This window comes from Amborella trichopoda, chromosome 11 (genome assembly GCF_054954075.1).
Source record: "Amborella trichopoda isolate Santa Cruz 75 chromosome 11, AtrichopodaSantaCruz75HAP2 v2.0, whole genome shotgun sequence".
Classification (NCBI taxonomy): domain Eukaryota; kingdom Viridiplantae; phylum Streptophyta; class Magnoliopsida; order Amborellales; family Amborellaceae; genus Amborella; species Amborella trichopoda.
The window spans coordinates 1842966-1866802 of record NC_142346.1 but is presented as its reverse complement, the minus strand read 5'-3'; the positions used below and the strand labels follow the sequence as shown (position 1 = coordinate 1866802).

At 35.8% G+C, this 23837-nt stretch overlaps 1 protein-coding gene across 11 annotated transcripts; it reads left to right on the top strand.

The window, feature by feature from the left end:
* Positions 1-10463: 10463 nt before the first annotated feature.
* LOC18441386 (transcriptional regulator ATRX) lies at positions 10464-16860 on the top strand. 11 transcript variants are annotated; one of them, XM_088851952.1, is made up of 7 exons: positions 10464-10619; positions 11180-11225; positions 11638-11674; positions 11782-11902; positions 12442-12923; positions 13919-14324; positions 14973-16860. In XM_088851952.1, exons 2-7 carry the CDS (start codon positions 11201-11203, stop codon positions 16578-16580), a joined length of 2679 nt encoding a protein of 892 aa, XP_088708078.1. In that variant the 5' UTR covers positions 10464-10619; positions 11180-11200; the 3' UTR covers positions 16581-16860. The 11 variants fall into 11 exon arrangements, with proteins under 11 accessions (XP_088708078.1, XP_020527365.1, XP_088708085.1 ...); XM_020671706.2 differs by having other exon boundaries at positions 11620-11674; XM_088851959.1 differs by having other exon boundaries at positions 11613-11674; positions 12442-12932.
* The last annotated feature ends 6977 nt before the right edge of the window (positions 16861-23837 follow it).

Here is a 23837-nt window from a genome sequence, read left to right as displayed (position 1 = left end):
TTGTCAACGTCACAAAATTCCCCACAGCAATTAGCAATCTTCCGGATATAATCCAGAGTCCAAGCATGGAAGGGAATACCAGAAAGACTAATCCAAAGGCTTTCTTTTTGCAAATAAGACAAATGAGCAGAAGGTTTCCACAAGTCCAAAGACAGCAACTTGCCACGAATCCTAACAAACCGATTGCCCAAAGCAACCATAGCATCCTCCTTAGCTCGTAGCAAAAAAGCTATCTTATTGTCTCCCAACATTTAACAATAGCAGCATAAGATAAACCCCATCCCCTCCTAGCCCAGTCGCACAAATCACAGATGTCGTTTGAAGGCGGGGAAAATGAGCCCATAACAGGAAAACCAGCCCCTGTAAGTAGAAGAAATATCATATCTTACATGAACAACTGAAGTACCCAAACAATCAACCTCACCATCTTCTCCTCCCACCATTTTTTTCTTCCACACCTCCTCCATGAAAACCTCTTTCTAAAGCCCAAGAACCACTTTTACTAACCAATTGAGAGAAAGCTTAGAAAATCCCTCTAAAGGGACAACCCACCCAAAAGGTCCTCTAGAGAGAGAGAGCCAAATAGTGATTCATTTAGATAAAGAAGCACCTCAAAGCCCCTCTAGAGAGAGGAAATCCCCTTATGAAGGTAGAGAAAACCCCTTCTCCATAGAACCATCATAAGAGCCTAAAAACTCTCCAGAAAACCACCATAAAACCCTTACAAAATCACTTGAGAACTGCCATAAAACTTATAAAAAATCACCGAAAAATCACTATCAAAACCACCACATCAATCTTTGAGAAACGCACCGACAAAGCCCCTTGCAAATCCTTTAAAACCACTATCCAATTGCTGCAGCTTTGTACGCAGTAGAGAAGGAGGGCAGATCTCCACCCACACGAGCATTAAACCCGACAAGAAGCAATTCTTGTTGCTCTAAGCACATCGACAACAAGAAATGGAGAATCATTCCTATATTATCTTTCTCTGTGCAAAAATAAGAGCCCTCAACTCCCATTTTTCTATAACCCTGATGAATATAATCATCAATTGTAGTTATTCCATTAATTTTAACCAAATTTTGAAGTTATATTTTTCATTCCTTTTCTCTAGTAAATTGGAAGATAATATTTGTTGGTTTTCAAGCTTACAAATCAAGTTGTTGAAAACTTCTGAAGAAAAATATTTCTCATCAATTGGATAGCAGGAAAGTAAATTTGAAACCCTGATGAATATAATCATCAATTGTAGTTATTCCATTTATTTTAACCAAAATTTTGAAGTTATATTTTTTCATTCCTTTTCTCTAGTAAATTGGAAGATAATGTATGCTGGTTTTCAAGCTTACAAATCAAGTTGTTGAAAACTTCTTCAAATGAATATGTTATAAATATGGAGCTTAATCAAAGTTTAAAGATTTAATTTGTGGGGGGAATTATTTACCCGTCCACGAGCATCAATTGTAAAAGTGTTTTCATAGTTATCCACATTAAGCTCAAAGTCTCAAATCATTCATTGTAAATTTTATATATATTTTTGGAGTTTAAAATTTCATAATTAGATATAAAAATAGATTTTTTGATAATCCTAAGAACTTTTTACTCCAAAACTACATGCTAAGATAAAATTTGGAGGTGTGCCCTTAATTGGATTGTTTAATGTTTCAGCCTTATAGAAACCACACCCATTTGTAAATTATAACTAATAACTTAAAAATAAACGATTGTAACAATATGGTCATCGGAGGTACCTAATAAGTTGAATAGAAGATGGAAGTGCAGTGGGACGTATACTGGATTATAATTTGCATGTGGTGGGACCAACTTACATTTCCATCACCGTCCAACCTTTTGATGGAACAACTATCATTATGATAATATAGACCAAATTATCCTTTCCCAAATTTGGCTTCACAAGTGGTTAGATCCAAGACTCATTTGAGCGCTACTTGAATGTTGGAATATGTGGGAAGAGATGAACCCTAAAGACTCCTAGGATTACTGACGGTGTCGTGAGACTGAGGATCCCAGAGTGGAGGATTTTCCTGAACAGTGAGAACTCTTTGTGTCTTGCCTCTCCATGACAATGAAATGCCTAGTTATATAGGGATGGAGAAGGACGTTCTCCAACGTTCGGCTTTCTCATTAAAAATCTGAGAAACGTGACCATATTATCCTAGGAGGTGGGTGTTATTTTCTACCAGTTAGATAACGACCCTTTCTCTCTCTAAGAACTTTCCCTATTTTAATGATAATCATGGACTTTTTGATAAGATAAGGAGAGAAATATTTGAAGGCTCCATGACCACCCATACGTACCAACATTCTCCCACTTGGCTGTGAAGGCCAGGTATATTAAAATAATATCACTTAGACATTTATGAGCATATCTTTGTCATGAGGCTTTTCACGCTAGTGCAGTTATACATCTCATAACAAAAAATATCAAAAAAAATCATGTCATGGGGTTTTTCACGCTAATGCGGTTTTTCCTCTCATGACCAATACATCAAAAAAAAATATCCCATTTGGGAGTTCCTGACTTATATATTTTTAAGTCCAATCAAAGTTACATGCTTTGATAATATTTCTGCACTCAATCCCTTTGTTAAAGGGTCTGCAATCATATCTGAAGATGACAAATAACTTACAATTATTTCATTCTTTTCAATAATATCATAAATGTAATGAAAATCAATTTCAACGTGTTTACCCTTGGAACTATATGCTCCATTTCTAATTGATGAGAGAGCAGCCTGATTATCACAAAAAAAATTAATAGGTTTGTCGGCTATATCCAGCTTCAAATCATTTATGAAACGTTTAATCTAGACGGCATATGTTGTAGCAATGCTACAAGCAAATATACTCGGCTTTTATAGTATACCGAGCTACACAACTTTGTTTATTGCTAGACCAAGATACACATCCACTTCTAAAGAGGAATACCAATCCTGAGGTTGATTTTGTATCATCTTGGTCTCCTATAAAGTCTGCATCAGAGTACCATGTAACCTCTAAATTATCAGCTTGAAAACACAGCTTGTAATTTTTAATTTTTTGAATATATATGAGTATCATTTTTACGGCTTACCAATGAATCATCTTAGGATTACTCTGAAATCTACTCACAAGACCATATACATGACTCAAATCAAGTCTTGTACACAACATGACATAATTTATGCATCCTACAATTTGAGCATATGTAATTCTTTCCATTTCAGTTTTATCATTATCATTTAATGGACACATTTTTTTTTTTATAATTTAAAGCCTTTACAAACAAATGTATCTATGGGCTTGTAATTTCTATATTAAATCTCCTTAAAACACTTTCTAAATAATTCTCTTGAGATAAACATCGAAGTTTTGAACTTCTATCTCTTTTTATCTTAATGGCCAATGCATATGAGGCTTCTCTCATATCTTTCATCTCAAAATGAGGACTTAACCATGATTTGGTATGGTTAATCATGCCAATATCATTATCGGCTATCAAAATATCATCTATGTATAGTGACAATATAACAAAAGTGTTCCCACTATTCCAGACATATACACAATGGTCTGACCTATTGGCTATATAACCAATCTCGGTGATTTATGCAAGGTAAAGTACTATTGTCCAGAAGACTGTTTTAGACCATATAAAGATTTTTTAAGTTTGTATACTTTGTCTTCTTGCCCTTTAATTACATATCCTTCTAGTTGTTATATATATATATATTCCTTTAATTCTCCATTTAAGAAAGCTGTTTTGATATCCATTTGAAATAATTCTATATCATAATATGCAACTAATGCTAGGATGATATTAATAGATGAAAATTTTGCTATTGGAGAATAAGTCTCTACATAATCTATACCCTCTCTTTGGGTGAACCTTTTTGCTACCAACTTAGCTTTATATTTATCAATAGATCCATTTGCATTAAGCTTTTTCTTTAAGACTCATTTGCAACCAATGACTTTTCTATCTTTAAGGAGGTCAACCAACTCCCAAACTTGATTTCTTTTAATAGAATTAAGTTCATCATCCATGGCATGAGTCCACTCAGCCGAGTCATATGAGTTAATAGCTTCACTGTAGCTTTGAGGTTTATCAATTGAAACCTCACTCATTGAAGAATAATTATCTTCATTCATAAATACATAAAATTATTCTAAAGTCATAGGTGGTACTCTAGTTCTTTTAGGCATATCTAGTATACTTGATTTAATTGAATCAGTCTCATAAAATGTAGAGGAAAACTGAGAAATAAGATCTTGGAGACCCTTTTCATTATCAATTTTGTGTAAGTCAATAGGCTTACTTAAAATATTTTTATCATCTATATTTTCTAAGAAATGAGCATAACGGCTCTCAACTAAGGATCTAATCTCATGGTTATATAATCTATAGCCCTTAAAATTTTTTGAATAACATATGAATGAGTATTTTATAGTTTTACTTTGTAATTTATCTCTATTTTGTGGTAGAATAAGTACATGTACCTAAGAACCCCAAACTTTCAAGATAGTAAGGTCATGTTTCCTACATGTCCATAATTTATATGTGGTCAAATCTATAGATTTTGTTGGAACATGATTAATAATGTACATTGCAGTGTTGAGAGCCTCACCCTAAAAAATAGGTGGTAAGTTTGAATAGCTCATCATAGACCTAACCATATCCATTAGAGTTCTATTTCTTCTTTCGGCTATATCATTTTGTTGTGGTGCATATGACATAGTTGTTTGGTGAATTATACCATGCTCATTACAAAATTCGTTAAATAAGGTAGAGCAATATTCACTTCCCCTATGTGTTCGAAGAATTTTAATGTCTGCCTAATTGATTTTCTACATCAGCTTTATATTCTTTAAAAATTTCTCAAGCATCTGATTTTTTACTAATTAGGTATACATATCCAAACGTGGATAGTCATTTATAAATATTATGAAATATATGTGTTTTAACATTTAATGAGTGTTGGCAATGAAAGGAAAAAATAATTGATAGTACAATAACTATTAATAAATAACAAGTATGACACACGGCTCAGGCGTAACTCACAATTCAGACAACTGTAGCATGAAATTGAGAATGCACAATTTAGAATAGCATGCTTGACAACAACCTGATCTGATGCTAATGTTGGAATATGTGGGAAGAGATGAACCCCAAACACTCTTAGGATTACTGACGGTGTCGTGAGACTAAGGATCACATAGTGGAGGGTTTTCTTGAACAATGAGAACTCTTTGTGTCTTACCTCTCCATGGCCATGAAAGGCCTAGTTATAAAGGGAACATTCAAATTTTTCCTTAAAACTCTAATAAACATGACCCTGTAATCTTGGGAGGTAAGTGGTTATTTTCTACCCGTTAGATGACGATACTTTCTCTCTCTAAGAAGTCTCTCTATTTTAGTGATAATCATAGACTTTTTTATAAGATAAAGAGAGAAATATTTGAGGGCCCCATGACCACCTATATGTGCCAACATTGAGGGGATTAAAAGCAACGATTTGCAAATTGCTTATCCAACTTAGAATCGTCCAAATTAGATTGGGATCATGAGCTAGGGAACTCAGTCCCCTTTAATCTTCTAATTCTCTAATTGTTTGCCTTTCTTTTAATTTTTTTGTTAAACATAGCTTGATCGACCTCCAAAGTTGGACCAAGCGATTTGAAATATGATGTGTGGTGATTCCTTATTTTTTAAAACACCAGTTTTAAGTGATGAGCATGCTTTGTTTAGTGCATTGTTTCAAACCTTGGATTGTTCGATCATATCATTCATTCACACACCCATGTTGGTAGGATCGGTAGATAGGCGATCCAGATCACGTCTAGATTGGTCAAAATTGGCGATCCTTGGATTGGTGGATCATATCATTCATCCACATACCCATGTCGGCCGGATCAATGATACACGATTTAGATCACGTATGGATTGGTCAAAATTTGTGATCCAAAGAAACTGTTAAAAATAAAATTAAATTAAAACAATAGTTTATAAGCTGGGGCTATAGAAGGGACATAAGAAGATATTAAATAAACTCAAACTATATATATATATATATATATATATATATATATATATATATGAAAATGCTGAGATTAGCCCACTAGCTCATATGAACATATGAGCCTAACGGTCCAGATTGAATCTGAGCTGATCTGACGATCACGACTTCATTTTGTATTTTAATTTTAATTTTTTTATACAAATCTAAATAACTTAAAATTTTACCTGTGTATTCTTCAAAAATAGGAAAATCTAATAGAATATCAAAAACATTATTTGCAAGAAATAAATTGATCAAAATACCTCTGAAAAATTTTAGGGGTATTTTGATTAATTTATTTTTTTATGAATTATTTTTTAAATATTTTTATTAGGTGCACCTTGATAAGAAGAATTGACGACTAAAATTTTAAGTTAATTGGATTTGTAGAAAAAATTAAAATTAAAATACGAAATAAGGTCGTGACCGTCAGATTGGCCCCAGATTCAATCTGGACAGTTGGACTTATATGTTCATATGAACTAGTGGGCTAATCTCAACATTATTCCACACACACATATGTATATATATAAAGGGAGTTTTAGGGAGAAACCTAGCCCGGACCAATAACATCCCATAACTAGTTCAGTCTTGACCGATTTCCATTTGGACCGATGATCCAAATTAGAAATTACCTGATTTTAGAATACCGGTTCAGTGAAATTGGTTTAATTTTCTTGAACTTCCAGCATGGGACCAATTATGATGATCAAAAGGAGTACCAAAGTAATGGCGGCCATTAGTGGCAGTCATTTTAGCTGGCATTTATTGATTTAAATTCCCACAAGGTTTTTCTGGGTACATTAAAGTCCACCTTTTTTGCTTGCAAGAATTTTCTCTCATATTATCAGGACATATTTCCAAAATTGTTCACATGGCCCCTCAATTCTACATAAGATCTCTTCTATGTGGGGGTTTTCTTTTGGCATGTTCCTGTTTTTTTTTATACACCCAGAATATTTCTTAATTACGAGGTTGGTTCTCTTGTTAAAAGTAGTGTTCATCACGATTCGTTGGTGATCACCAACTTTGCTTATTTGTTTACTTATTTTTTCTACTCTTGTACTTTTTTCTTGGAAGTCAGTAAAAATGTTAACATTAAATAAAAAAAATCGCTGAATTCTTTGGTAAGAAGAAACATATGATGACTTTTCTCCATTGCTAATTGGGCAAGCACCTCAAAGTAAAAAGTTTGTTGAAATGCCATTTTCAATCTTCTTCTCCTCAATATAATCAACTTGTCTAATCATTGAACCTTTCAAAAAATGACATTTATCCGGAGTAATCACCCTTATATTCAACTTTGACATTTCTCAATCACTTGCAATGCCCATTCATATTTTAAGTTAAACCTTCCTGAGAAATACAAATCGGTGGATGACAATGAATTGCCTTGGTTAAAAGTAACCTTTTTAGGAGGGCCCAAAAGGTTGATTAGGCTAAAAAGATTATATCCCAATTATAATATATTATTATATAAAATATATATTATATATAGAAAATAATTGGTCGGGGTCGATCGAATTATTTATTGTTTGGATCTGGACCCCACCAAACCCAACTCTCGAGTCCATACATTTGGAACTGCAAATGACCTCGGCAGTCCAAAAGTTAGCCCTGAGCCCATAACCGGTTATGGTCGACCCATCGGGTTCACCGATTGACACTACCTAATTGACAACTCTAGAAGTTCGAAAGGAAACTAATAACATCAATAGATGATAATTTTCAAATAAAACCATTTGGATTTTGAGTTCACTGAACATTTAGATATTTTCCTCAAAAAATTGGATGATTCTTGTGCAATCTTTGAGATGTCATTTTTTAAACACGTAGAGAGTGCAAGGTAATTTTTTTTTTCATTTGAGGCTGGTCACTGTATTCTAAAGATTAAATCCGTAAAATTTGGGTCTAAAATATATTTATGTCATGAGTTTTCGAGGGAGTAGATGGACAATGTACTTCGACACGGGTATTAGAACTTATGGCTTGATTAGTTTTACTCGAACGTAATAAATATGTTATATTGTTATCAACTTATCACTAATCATCTGATCTTAGTTGAACGGCATCAATCTCTAAACACAAACTAATTATATATTCCATTTAAGGCTTGCATGTTTTTTCTCAATTGAGAATAATTTTAGCCCTATAAATCCAAATATGATCGCGTCAATCTTGATACTGTTATGATAGTACATAGGTACATACGTTCTTGACTCAATGGCAATAGACCCGGAAAGTTATTGGACCTGGACTCGACTTAAAAAACATAAAATTATATATATATATATATAATATTTTTAAATGTTGTGTTATATATATACTTGTATTATTTAAATATCATGATTAAAAATATGTAATTACATTTAATGTTCAGGTCTAATATTTGGACCCATACCCAACCTATCAGGTCCAATTCTTAGACTCATACTTAGACTTGGGTCCGGGACATCAGGTCCCGAGTTGGGTCCGGGTCCATTGCCCTCCCTAACAGGGATAGTGCGCGTTTCAACTTGCACTGATGTCGAATTTTATGGAATTTGATTGAATATCTTATCTTTAATTTGAAGGTAAAATCATTTTCTTAAAAATCGATGAAAACTGTTGAAATTTTGCTATGTAACTTTAATTAGGTAAATTTCTATGGTATGATTTGAGCAATTTTCAAGAATAGGAAGTCTTTGAGGTCGCGAGATAGTGGCCACCCAGTATTTTAAACCCTTCGATCCAGATCAGAATTAGCTAATAAAATATGGGAATCCGCTACGAATGAATTGTATATGAAAGGATATCAATACCAACCCGATTCCCTCCTAAAAATCCCCTCTTCATGTTTATTTTTTTTTATTTAATTTTATTCTACCTAATATTGTTTTTAGACCCCTCACCCCATCCTTCCCCTCCCCTCAAAACCAACCCACCAACCCCACCCCCACCCCCACGCCCATCCCTTCAAGAAAAAAACAAAAAAAAGGGAAAATCCCCCCAAAGGATAAACCCAATTTTTTAGTGATCTTTTTCATATTTTTAGATTGTCAAGTTGGACAATTTTGGATCATCAGTATAACGATTCGACATGGATATGTGGAAATCTTTTTATCGAAGGATCAGAACAAAATCGGTCCGGATCTCCTGCAGGAATGGTTTGGAAGATCCAAAAATAGTGGTATTTGCTAACAACAACATAATGGAGGCAGAATGGATGATCCACCCCAGTTATTTGAGTTTTCAAACTATTTTTTGGAGAACTTTTTAATATTTTTTAAATTACTAATTTGGACAGTTTTGGATCAGCAGTAAGAGGATTCGACATGGATATGTGGAATGGATGATCCACCCCTAAGTATTTGAGTTTTCAAACTATTTTTTTTTTATTTTTTAAAATCTAGACCAGCTTAATTAGACCAAACCCTCAGGTTCACTGGTATTCACATGGGAGAGAGATAGGTGGAGTCAAATGTTTTTTTTTTTTTTTTTGTCGGTAGTGGTGAGGCTTTGTATGTTTAGAGAGAGAGATTTCCAGCACAACCAAGTTCTAAGAGAGAGAGAGGTTTAAAAAAAGAAGAGAGAGGAGGTTCCAAAGTTTCAAGCACAATGAGTTTTGGTCCGAGTCAACGTTAGGGTCTTGTCTTGTGTATTCAGAGACAGATTGAACGAGCACAAGACCTTCGACGTTTCCACGAGGGAGAGGGAGAGGGAGAGGGAGAGGGAGACAACCCGCTAAATTTTTGCAACCCGAATCGTTAGTTTTAAGGGTAGCAATGGGCTTTTCTTGGGCCGGGCCACCGACACCCTAGTCTAGCCCCTATCCCCATAGGGCACGTTTAGGTCTGCCCCTAGCCTTGTCAATGCTGGGCTTGGCTGCACCAAGCTAGCCTTGGCCCTACTCTTGCTCTAAAATTCATTATCTAGTCCCTAGTTTTTAAAGGCTGGGCTGAGTTGTCAACCGGCCTTAGTTACTTTCATCGCATACAGTAACATTATTTATTTTATTATAAAACATTATAATTATTTTTAACTATTAGATGTCAAATTGGATCGCACTGGATGTTCTACATTACTCTTAAAAATATCAAATTTAAAATCTAATGCACTGATTGAAATGTACATTGTATGATCATTCAGAGCATATAGAATTGTGCATACCTAAGGGTACAAAATTATCAGTTTCTCTCTCGACTTTGTAATCACTTCCCTCTCGACCTCTTACATCTTTCCAATTTCACAACCGACGGCTGAGATTCCTCTCTTTTCTCATGTGCAAATGGTCCTGCACTATACAATTGTAAAAATGCGGTCCAACCCGTATGAAACAATTTTCCTTTTTCAATTGCCTAAATAAAATAAGACGCGGTCTGATGATCAAGATATCTAGAGAGAGAGAGAGAGAGGGTTTCTGTTTCTCTCTCTAGCTTTAGAGAGTGAATGTTGTTTCTCTCTCCTCAGATCGCATTTGAAGCAGGTGCCACGCTTGTTGGGCGTATTTCTAACGCCGATGCTTTCTGTTCCTATTCAACCCAAGGTCTTTCGCCCTCAAATTTCCCTTTTCTGTTAATGGTGAGTCTTCGCGCTAAAATTCCCTCTAATTTAGTGTTTTCTTTTTACTTTTCTTTCACTGTTGTCGAGCTCTTTGTTCGTGTTCTTTTTGTTGTTGAATTTCTTCTATTTAAACTCCAAATTTAGTGTGAAAATCTTGTTTGAATATTATAGTTCTGAATTCTCTGTAAGTAGTCAAAATTTGAATTCGGAGATTGATGGGTCATTGATTTCGTTTAATAACCGTTGTTTTGTGGTCCTTTTGGTTGTATTTTCTGGTTTCTTTCCGTTCTTTTCCCTTCAAGTTCAGCTGCAACAGGACAATTTCATTTTAGGGTTTTTCATTTACCATTTTGAAGACTCGCTCAGCTTCTTTAGAGGGGCTTTTTTCATGTGAGTTTCTTGCGTTTTTTAAACTCCAAGTCTTTTTACTGCAAGAATTCGACCATTCTTCTGTTTTGTTTATAAACCAATGTGTTATTGTAAACACATTTCTCTTTCTGCCAAATTCCCCCTTCCTTTGTGTTAATTTTTAGCTTAACAGATTGGCATGATATTCTGCAATGAGGGGTTTATTTCAGGTAAAATGATGCTTTAGAATCATGGCCACGCATTTCTTATGTTCATGTGAGTTTCTCCCGTTTTTGAAAATCCAAGTCTCTTTACTGCAAGAATTTGATCATTCTTCTGTTTTGTTTATATAGCAATGTGTTATTGAAATCCCATGCCTCTTTCTACCCAATTCCCCCTTCCTTTGTGTTAATTTTCAGCTTAACAGACTGGCATGATATTCTGAAAGAAGGGGTTTATTTAAAGTAAAATGATGCTTTAGAATCATGGCCATGCATTTCCTGTTTTATTTGTTATTTGGACTTTCTTTTTAATTATTGGGGTTTTTCCTCTAAATTTGTTCAGGAATTATAGGAAAACCTTGCTACTTTTTAATGGCAATGTGATTACTTTAATGTTTCTTTTCCCAGACTTTCTATAGCTGAAGCTTGGTATCTGATATAGGGTTCAGTTCATGTGATGATGCCAGATGAAAAGGTCGGTGATCAGGAGAAGCCAGATCAGGGGTAAAGGAACTTTCTGTCTTAACTGTAAAGGAGTTTTAAGCCTGTCATGTGTGTGCACGTGTGTGCGTGTGTGATGCCCTCTTGAGATCAAGGTTCACCCTTTCCAGGACTAATCCAGTCATGGAGGACTCTACGGCTATGACTATTGAGTTTTTGCGAGCAAGATTGCAGTCCGAGAGATCTTTGTCAAAATCGGCTAGAGACAAGGCTGTTGAACTGGCTAAAAGGGTTAGCCTCTCTATCTCTCTCTCTCTTTCGTACTTCAGCATTACACATCTCTCTCATACAAGAAATGCCATGGAGTTGTGGATATGGCTTGATTATTTTCTTTACTAAGTTTTGACCAACTAAACATGGGGTTAATCCAAATAGACTGTTTAGATCTGGTTTTGGCTATTGGATTTCTCAAACTTAGACCCCCCACCAAAAAAAAAAAAAAGAAAACAAAAAGAGAAAGGGGTAATGGGTTTTGTTTGCTTTAAATTTGAACTAATTTATGGATCCAATTTTCCTCAATTTCATAAGCTCAAGTATGTGCTAATCTTGTTGCAATGTGAAGCTCACAGTTGCTGATTTTATTGAAAATGGTGCTCTTAAAACTTTGAGTTAAAGCAATGTCTTCGTGTAATTTTGTCTCTTGATTCAGATGGTCAAGAAATCAAATGCATTCTGTGTTTATATATCACGTGAATTCTCCTAGTTTACATTCTCAAACATGAATGATCCCAATTATCACATGCTTCCATCCTAATCATGTCCCAATTTAGGTCTCAGAACTTGAGAAGCAGCTAGAGATCGTTCGAAGTGAGAAAGAGAGTGCAGAGAATGCCACTCAAGCTGTTCTTGAAGTACTTGACAGTCTTGAAGTCGTAAATATTTCTGATAAATCTGATTCAGACATGGAGCAAGATGGAAATATCCATGAATCGAAAGCTAGTAGTGTTACTTCTGCCAGGGATAACTCCATAAATGGTGGTGAGGATGAGGGAAATTCCACAACCTCGAGATTAAGAAGCGATGGTGATGATGAAATGTCGAGTTCGGAGGTTGATACAGGCAAGGTTGAAGCTTCACAATTTCTGCAGAAAACCTTATCTTGGAGAGGACGTGATGATACATGTAACTCTAAGGGAAATTTTTATAAGAAGACCCCTGATCAAGCAGCTCGGCTTAAGTATAGTAGCATCATAGTTGTTCGGGATTCTCCCAAAAGGCGTTTTGGTAAGTCGTGCCGCCAGATAAAAAGGAGGTAAGCAAGGTCAGTTGATCGAATTTCAGTTTGTTGCAGTTTTTAAATGAACATTTGACCAAAGCCTTTGTGAAGAACAAAAATATGTTTTTGAAAATGAAAAGGTGTTAAAACTTTGAACCTGGACAGAAATTGGGCTGATTTGAAGATTGCAAATCCATTATTTTTCAAATCTTATATATTTTGTATGTCTTGGTCTAGCAGCCAATTATTGTGTGTGGGGCAGAGACAATCCATAATCAACATGTGTATTGATTACGAAATCCTCTTGTGGATATCGTAGTTTTTTCAAATGATATTTCCTCCAAATAACCTTACTGAGATGCGGATGAAATCCCCAAATTTAAATGAAATTCATCAAAATTTGACCAAATTTTTTGAACTTAGAATTAACTTTATCGAAATCTCTTGTTTGGTTTTGTTTCTTCAATCCTTAATCTAGTAGTATCTTCTATCTGCTGTCCAGGTGCAACTTTCGGCTGAGACACATGAAAATTCCTTGCATTTTAACTTGAAAAAAAAAACCCTTGAGTTTTAATAATATATACATAAATCTGTTGTGGCCATTGTGGTTTGGTCTTTCTTCAAACCTCACTCTGGTTCTATATTAAGCTGTTCCATTATCCCCATTTGAACGTTAGCTGAGATTCACCAAATTTCAGCCACATCTCGCCACAATTCTTATTATCAGTATGAAATCTCTTTCATATTACTTGTCGATGAAAGAAGGATCTCATTTTATTCTCCTCCTGCTTTTAGTTTTCTTTTAAGCCACTGTTTGGTTTTCTCTTGCTGTATGTTCCCCAGAGTACCCATTTCTCATCTCTAGGTTTGGCCAAAAGAATTCATTGAATTATACATGATTGGCTTGGAATCTCCTAGTGCTTTTATATTTTGCCTTTCTTTTATGATTATTCTTTCATACTTTTTCTTTCTTTGAGTCTGACTCTAGTATTGGACCCCATTACTCATATCACAAATGTTCTTGGTACCAGATCAGCTTCTGCATATGTGCCAGATGAATCCTCCCTCCTTAGTGATCAAGGATTAGGAGGAGATGTTTCAAAGTGTATGGGAGTTAAATCTGAGATCTTAGATATCAGTCATGGATGTATTAAAGAGAATGCTGCCTTGGTTGATCGGCAACTCTATGTAACCAAGGAGACCATGTCTGGGCAAACCTCAGGTGAAGAGGGTGCGGCCAAAGTGCACCCCGAAAGTGCATGCTTAATAGAAGATCAGAGAGAAAAAATTGACCCAACGAGTAGTCCTTATAGAAGTGAGGGAGATATTAATATGGACGGAGCATTGGAGAGGATTTCCCAACTCGTTAATCGTTATAAAGCCGAAGAGAGTGCCCAAAGAGAATGGGAAGAGAGACAAGTCAATAGTCTAACTACGGTATGGTTTCATATCTTGTTATTGTTATGGTGATTTAAGGAAAGTATACTGCTACAATTCAGTGGGCTAGTGCATGTTCATAGTCCATTTTATTCATCATCATATTCGATGGGATGGTGCTGGAGAGAGAGTGGGACACTATTGGGTTCATGTCTTGTTACCCAGTCCCACACTCTCCGTGTTGCAATCCATCATTTCATTGACAGTGATGATCTCAATGGACACTGGTTTTCCATATCCCATTTGGATTACAGTAAAAAAAATTATTTTTTATTTTACTGGCGAAGTAGGGTATTTTATAATTGCTTGTACATGCATGCTGCACAAAAATGCAAAGACCATGTATGAATATGTTGCTATTTCAGTTTGAATGGCTTCCTCATAAGCCTCATAATCACTATTGAGTTAACTGATGAAATATAGGCGGGGAGACTTTATTTTTCTTTGGTTCTTTACTTCTATTAATGCATGCATTTAGTATTAGAAAAAAAAAAATGTTCGCTTTTTACCTTTTTCTTTCTTGGGGTGATTTATTGGGACACCATCTAAGAGCTTCCTCTTGTCTCTATGATTGTCAGGATATTCCCATGAATGCATAGCATTTCTTATTTTTAAGCTAACAAACTGTTTGTATCTGTTGATGCACAGGGTTCTTCCATGCCTGAGAGCCAATCAGATGCCGTCCAAGAAAAGATTGATGGACATAATGAACAGGAACCGGCAACTCCACCTCAAGAGAACTTAGTCAAGATTGATAAAGAGAAGCAGGAGCAAGATTGTGCGACTTTACCCCAAAGCAACTCCTCAGTGATTGATACAATAAAGAAGCAAGAATCTAGTGAAGTTGATTGCAGGAGAGTTCACAGTGGGAACCATTTTGTAGGAGCATCCTCCAGGGAACAAGGAGATTTTATGAGAGCTTCTTTAAAGGAAGATGTGTTAGTGGCTCTTGCACAGGCTAAGTTGACAATAAAACACGAACTCGATAGAGCCCAGCCTTCAAATGGAGGGGCCATTGTACCCGTTGCAGGCCCTGGTGTTCAGAGAAGCAGTGAAGCTATCAGCTCCATGGAGTTTCCCCTGAACTGTAGTGGCCTTTTCAGACTACCTCCTGATCCAAGACCTGAAGCTTTTCCTAGTCAAGTGAGCTCTTCAAGGAATTATCTTGATACGAGTTCGAATTTTTCAAGGCCAGAACCTATGACCAATCGTTATCCTGAGATAGTTCCGAGTTTCTCTAGACCGGAGCTTATGGCCAGTAGATATCCTGATCTGGGTTCTGGTATTTTGAGGTCAGAGCGCTCTTTTGATCGATATCCTGATCTGGGTTCTGGGTTTTCGGGTTCAGATCGCTCTTTTGATCGATATTCTGATAGCAGTTCAGGTTTTTCAAGGTCGGTGCCTTATTTTGATCCATATTATGCTATGAATACAAAATTTTTTAGTGCAGAACGAGATTTTGATCGATATTCTGGTTCAAGTTTGGGTTTCTTAAGATCAGAGCATGGTGGTGCTCAATATCCTGATATGGGTATGAATCTCATGACGCCAGCCCGTCCAACTGATCGATATACCAATATGAATTTGGGTTTCAAGCCTCCAATGCCTTCTGGAAGCAGGTTTCCCAATAGTGTTTCAGATACAGAAGCCAGAATGGCTACTACTAGTCGTAACCATCCTAACAATGATACAAAGACTAGTAGGCCCTCTGGGAATATGCACTCCTATGCGAATCTTTCTCCGAATATAAACAGTGAGATTTCTACTAGAGAGAGAAGCATGTTTACACAAACAGATATGATGGCTAGAAGTGACCAATCTTCTACTAGAAAGAGAGACATGTTTCCAAAGGATGAGATGTTGGCTAAGACTGACCAATCTTCAATGCTGTCTGGAACCAGGTTTCCCTATAGTGGTTCAGATATAGAAGCCAGAATGGCTACTACTAGTCATAACCATCCTTACCATGATACAATAACTGGTAAACCCTCTGGGAATATCCACTCCTATGCGAATCTTTCTCCGAATATAAATAGTGAGATTTCTACTAGAGAGAGAAGCATGTTTCCACAAACAGCTATGATGGCTACAAGTGACCAATGTTATACTAGAGAGAGAGACATGTTTCTAAAGGATGAGATGTTAGCTAAGGCTGACCAATCTTTGAACTCATCTCAGAATATGAGAAATGAGATGCCCCTTGGTGATCGGTTTTCCTTTTGGGGTGGGAGGAATGGGCCTACTGGACAAGGCTAATTAGCCCTCTAGCTCTGAAGACCAGTGTTATGGTGCCATTTCTTGTCTTCTTCCACACACAGGACATTTCTTCTTTTTTTTCTTCTGGTGGGAAACAGTAATACTTGGTTTCCGAAACCGGGTTGTAGTATATTGGCTTGGGGTATGTATATCTTTCTTCTTTAGATCCTTTCTGTGGATGGGAATTTCTGGTTTTGGAGCAAAGTTATGTTGTCGGCTCATAAGTTTGGCATATCTTGTGGAGCATTTTGATTGAATGGGAATTGTTTACTTTTAGCAACGAACAAGTTGTTGGATCTGTTAGCTCCTTATGCAATTAGGTAACAAATTAATGTCCTTGAGTTTTCTAGAGGCCTTTATCTCTCTTGTTTGATAAAGTGTGAATTCTAACATGCCTCTTCACGACGGCTTGTCCTGCTGTCATGGTGGTGTGTTGTTCATACGTGTCGATGTCTCGGGTTTGTAGCCCAGCTTGACTGATGCCTTCTCGATTTAAGAACCCTCTCCCATTATGATCATCCAAGTTTTCTCATCCTCTATTTAGGCCCCATTCCCCATTTGTATCTACTTCATTCAGGCCACTTCCACAATCAGATGATCTAGATTTTCTTCTACTCTCCAAACCACTACTTTGTTGAACATGTCTGTGTTTCACTATCAGTAGTAGCCCATGTTGTCGAACTTCTGTGGCATGTGAGTTATGTGTTTGACCTGAGGCTGGCAATAGGCCAGGTCTCACTCGCTAGAATCCTGTCCCAGGCTCTTCCTTTCAATTTGACCAGCCTGGGCCATGATTTGCCCAATCCGAGTCCAGGCCAATGAAGCACTTATACTGGTCTAGTGCTGGGCTTAGCTGGGTTGGGCCGCTCTATGTGCGCTTTTGTTTGTTGAATGTTCATGCCACTCCTTGCACACTTAAAGACTGTCAATAACTGATTTGCGGATATGAACCCAACTACCGGTCAATCAATGATGCAGCAACTAAGGGCTAGTGCGATACTCTGCGCGGTTAAGCTAAGGGCCTGTTTGGAAGGACTGCTCTCTATTATTGTTTTCTTCTGCTGTGAGGGATGTTAACTCATCTCATTTGCATTCATGACTTTTTGGAAATATTCTTGTGTGGAAAACGCTACCATATAGTGGCCATTTGGTAATCAATGTTGGGAAGCTTTTTATTCTGTGATAATGAAAGGGAGAATATCCATTTTGGGGTGGGTTTAGGGGTAGGAGAATATCCATTTTGGGGTGGGTTTAGGGGTAGGAGAAATCCATTTTGGGGTGGGTTTAGGGGTAGGGACAGGGCCCTAGAACAATTTACATTTAGGTCCATGACTTTCGATAGGTAACATTCATTACGAATGCTCATCCCTGAAACACAATTCCTGGAACCATAGCAACTGCTCATCCCTCAATAGATCCTAGAAAGTGTTGAAAGGGAAGTGATAGCAAACTGTCTGGTACAGGGCCTTTGTCTTTGTTTAGAGATAGTGTTTAATTTTTTTTATTGTAAAACAACCGCTCCAACCAGGCACTAGAGCTAGAGAGTTTCAAAAAGAGAATAGGTGAAGTATCCATGGTGGATCTTAATAAAAACTTTACACTTTTCTATCTTGTTTGAATTTTATTTCTATTAGGTTTGAGCTTTTTTTGAAGCATTTTTTTGGAAGTGGCTAATTATGACGACTTCCATGGCCTCATTATCTTGGTTTGGGACCCAGGATTTTAAGACCCTAGAGGGGTATTAATCTTTATTGGAAGTTGGCCATGGCATGGAATATTCATGTGCCTTCTTTCGTCCACCTTCCCGTAACCATTATTACAAATAGATTTCTTCCATTATTTTTAAGTAATCCATGTCATGATGGATGTTCTCAATTAGATAAACCACACCCATCCCACTTGGATCCTGGATGATATGAGGAAGGGACCTTGGTGTTTAGAAGAAGTGGAATTAGATAGAGGTCTCAAAAACGTTTTTAGAGAATTGAGAGTCCTATTCAATCAATGGAAACAAGAAAATGGTGTAACTTGGATATAGTCGAGTTTTCATGGGACCAATTGGACCACAGTTATCAACATTGGACTAAACCAACGGGTTTGACGGATGGATTGGTACCTCGGCCGATGTGTTTCAAAGCAAAAACTAGTTTCACTAAAAGCCACTTAAAACCAATTAAACAATATTGGGTAAATTCTATTCTTATTTTTTACTTGTTTTGGCTTATCGGATCGGATCCACCGCTTACAATAGCTAAAGTACATGGGTAAAGTTATTTTGTGATTTAAATTATTTTTTGTATTTTTTTATTTTATAAAAGAATAGAGTAGCTAGTTTTTTTGTGATTAAATTATTATTATTATTATATTTTATAAAAGACTAGATCAAATAATTTGATAAGTAGTCATATCAATTTTGACTAGACGATTCAATGGTCGGTTGGAATCATGATAACACTGGATTGGACAATGTAAAATTTGTTCCCTCCTTAAGAGATTCCTAAGATAACTTCGTCCTCGTAACTAGTCTATCGAATGTCTTGGTAATGAGTGAACTTATTTAAAACATTGAGAGTGGACATAAAGTGTGGTAAGCTTTTTATGCTTCCCCTACAATATAAACCGAATATATTTCCCCTTATCCAACCGTTCATTCTGAATGGAGGGCTAGATTGTCCCAATCACAATGTCATGTCACTACACCATTTTATTTATAATTTTTTTCTATAAAATATTTTGGCACTAAATTTTGAGTGTCCAATTCTCTATTAAACTCGTACTTACGAAAAATATAAAACAAATATTCCCAATAAATTAAAATGACCAAAATACCCCTTAAATTTTTAGGGGTATTTTGGTCATTATTTTATCAAAAAAATATTTTTAATATTTTTTGTAATTGCGTCTCGAGGAGAAGATGCCACATACCAAATTTCATATTCGTACAATTTATATAAAAACAATTAAAATAAAAATACTCTGAAGCATCAGATTTAATATTAAAAAGTGAGTGGCTCATTTGATCAAAATTGGACAACTGAATGGTAGGGGAAGCATAGATCTTCCATGTTTCCAAAGTATTTTTGTGTGTAAAACGTGTAATATTAAAAATATAATACATGCACATGTACACATGTGCATGTGTCACCCACACACACAATAACAGGATTTTGTTTCGACGAGTCCTAGATTTTATGAAATCAAAGTAAAGCCTATGCCCAAATCCTCGTGTGGGAAACATTTTTGGCATCGGAAATTTTCATGATGGCTCTAAAATCAATTTTCAATACCGATTATAAAATTTGAAGTTAAAAAAATATTATAAATCTTGAGTGGATGGTTTTAGATAATGTGTTACAATATACACTTTTTAGGGTTTAAAATCCTAATTCTTTTTTCACAATCACATTATTAAGACTGAGATGATTGATTTAAAGGTTTTTCAACACCTACAATTTTTTATAAATTTTGAGGTGATGTTTTATTTATTTTAATAAAACTGCAGCTATATCAAAATATTTTCCTTAATTTAATAGAGAGAGAGAGATTTGCGCTGTTAAAGGGCTAGAGAGAGAGGTGCTCATCAAATGGGGAGAGAGAGAGAGATAGTAAGAGGGAGATGCTCACAAAATCGGGTTCCAATTTCCAAGGGAGCTAGACCACTCGTGCTTTTAGGTCTTGCGAGGGACTGAATGAAAGTTGAATTTCCATGAAAATAATTTTTTATTATTCGAAATTGTCGAATATGCCTGGTAGCAAAGCACATACACCTTTTTAAAGTGTTATTTTCTCACTACAAAGTGGAGTCCACCTCTAACCCACCACTTTTTCCACTTCTCACAAATCTTATTTACTCAACAAATTATTGTCCCTGTCACTCTTTAGACAGAGAGAGAGAGAGGAAGAGAGAGAGAGATATGAACAGTTCAGACTTCAAAGAGAGTGATCTGAGCAGTTCACAAAACAATGAGAGATGAAACTTATGCATAGTGGACATAGCATGTGTAAATATACAATAAAACCGTTTATTTTTTATACAAAATTTTTATAAACAACCGTAATAGTTAGATGTGAAATATGACATAACATAATTTCATCAATGTATACCATTCACTATGGCTGAGTGCCATTTTGCACAATAATAAAATTTATATAAAGCGCATGCAAATAGTATGTTACACACTGATACTAATATATTAAAAGGAAAAAGAGGAAAAAAAAAAGAAGGGTTCATTTGTTTAGTATTTCAGGACATATTTTAGTGGTTCAAACCTTTGACCTCCTTCACCTAAAATGACACATATACACATAAACGAATGAGGATTGTATACAATAAAAAATTGGGATTGTCTACGAAGACACTATTTATTTTTGGAAAAAATTTATATAAGGTTGCAACTTTAAAATGTAGAATTACATATGCACCTCAAACATCCATCGCAAAAGGTTGTTTTAATGTTGCAAAACCCCCTAATTGATCATCTCGACATCGAGATGTATGAATATGAAAAAAAAAAAGATTTTGAGTCCAAGAAATAGTACATCTTGCAACATATTATTTAGACCTTCCATTTTCAAGATTTTCATATGTTTAGAGATCTACTTGATTTTAACCGTATTTGGAGTTTAAAATTTTATAATCAGATACGAAAATAGATCTGAAGATAATCCTAAGAATGTTTTATACCAAAATTACATGTTATGATAAAATTTGGAAGTACACTTTAATCGGATTGTTTAAAGTTGCAACTTTATAGAAATTACATCATTTATCTTTTGTACATAGAGGTCACAATCATTTTCACTAATTAGATGTCAAATTGTATGGCTTGAGATGAATCACGAAGTTCAAGCTTTTTTAAAAAAAAACTGTGTCTATTCAATGACACTTCTACAATCACCCATTTTGAAATTTAAGCTTTATTGCTTTTTATTTCAAAGTGTTAAATGAATGTGAGGCACTCAAATACAAACCAAAAACTTGGTATTTAAACCTCTTTGATAATTCATTACAATATGTAACGGGGCAAGCTTTCTATGTTTCTCCTACAATATAAAACTTATATACTTCCCCTTATGCAACCGTCCATTCACAATGTCACATCTCTACACTATTTTATTTTTAATTTTTTTCTCAAATTTTGGACATCCAATCCTCTATTAAACTTGTACTAGCGAAAAATATAAAAAATATATTTTTAATAAAATAAAATAACCAAAATACCCCTAAAAGTTTCGAATGATATTTTGGTTATTATATTTTATCGAAAAATTATTTTTAATATTTTTTATAGGTGCGCCCCAATGAGAAGATGGCACGTACCACATTTCATATTCATAAAATTTGTATAAAAAAACTAAAAATAAAATACTTGAGACGTCAAATCTAAGATCAAACGGTGAGTGACTCTCTTGATCAAAATTGAACGGCTGGATAGTAGGGGAAGCATAGATCTTCTACGTAGTAGGGTAAGTATAGAAACATTTCCCATATGTAAAATATTCATCAAACTTCTTTTTCAAAAAAATAAAAAAATGGTTTTTAAATATTTTCAAACAAATTGCACGCGTTTACAACCAGACCATTCTTTCCAATTCAGTCCAGTCTGGTTTATCGAGCCAAACCGGGACTGGTGGGTGCCTGGTTCAAGCCACCGGCTGGGATTTTTAAGCACAGTTGAATACCGACCAGTCACTTTTGAAGTCTAAGAATATGCACTGGAGATAACTAGTAGGTTCAACATGTTTTTGCAGTAACGCACTGAAGTTGACTAGTGGGTCCAAGTAGTTTCCTTAAAAAAATCCCTACAAATATATCTCTTCACTCTTCCTTTTTATTCCATCCACATAATTTTCACCTTTTAAAAAAGGGGATAAATGGGTGGGTCCGCAGTCTGGATCAGCAATCCAGAAATATTGAAAAAATATTAAAAATAAAAATAAAGTAGGGCTCCGACAAAGCCGGTTGGGCTTTGATGTTGCGCCAACAATTGAATTCATGACGCAAAACGCACTCGTTGAAACATACGATGCGATGTAAGTGAGTGCAAGAAAACCACGAGGTAAAAAAGCAAACTAACAAATGCAAGCAAAAAACATATACGTGTTAGTGTAACGACTTGCACGCTAGGCAAGCCGTTGCTTGTCGTAAAAAAACGAATGCAAGTTAGCGCAACTGCTTTCACACAAGGCTAGCTGCTGCGTTGCAAGAAAATAAATGTGCCTTGTGCTAACGACTTTCATGCTAGGCTAATAATTGTTTATTGCAAGAAAACAAGAACCGGCCAAAACCAGCTGGTTCATAAGGGAACTAGTGGGTTTTGATATCTAGTAGGATTTGGATCGGCTTGATATCAACCCAAATCAACCAATTCCAATCCAAATCACCAATTTTTGAAACCGATTTTTCAGGTATACTTTCTTTCCTTAACAAGAAGAAAGTGTCGCTAACATAAAAATCTCTCTCTCTCTCTCTCTCTCTTTCAGGTATACTTTCTTTCCTTAACAAGAAGAAAGTGTCGCTGACATAAATCTCTCTCTCTCTCTCTCTATCTCTCTCTCTCTCTCTTTCTCTTTCTCTCCTTAATAAGAAGAAAGTGTCGCTTAAATAAAAAAGGGGTGATAATGGACCTGATTAGATCTGCGACCGACGAGTATAGTCGATCTCGGGTCTGAGTATGAGTCCAAATTTTGGACCCGAATACTATTCGGGTCTGGTTCTAGGTCCAATTGGACCCAACCCATATCAATAGTCATAGCGTATATGATGGTAATCATAGGATATATTATGCCAATCATGTGCCTTTAAAAATGCACTAGAGGTTCATATTGTCACAATATCAACAACATTTACAATATTATTGGTAAATAAATAATAAATAAAGCTCATAGTCCTAAGGTGGCAATGGATCCAACTAGACCTGAGACCCGACGTGTCCATATACCGGTCCAAATTTTGGACCTGAATGCTATTCGGGTCCAGGTCCCGTCGGACCCAACCTTGCCACATTGTGTATATTCTCTCTCTCTCTCTCTCTCTCTCTCTCTCTCTCTCTCTCTCTCTCTCTCTCTCTCTCTCTCTCTCTCTCTCTCTCTCTCTCTCGGCCCAACACATTGTGTATATGTACAACACAATGATTTAGAAAGCAAATAAGCAACCTGGATTAGGCACCCCAAAAATCGGTCTGGATCGGTAAATCGGAAGTCCGCATCACCGTTATATTGTGTGGAAAAAACTGTGGACTGATGAAAAAACACATG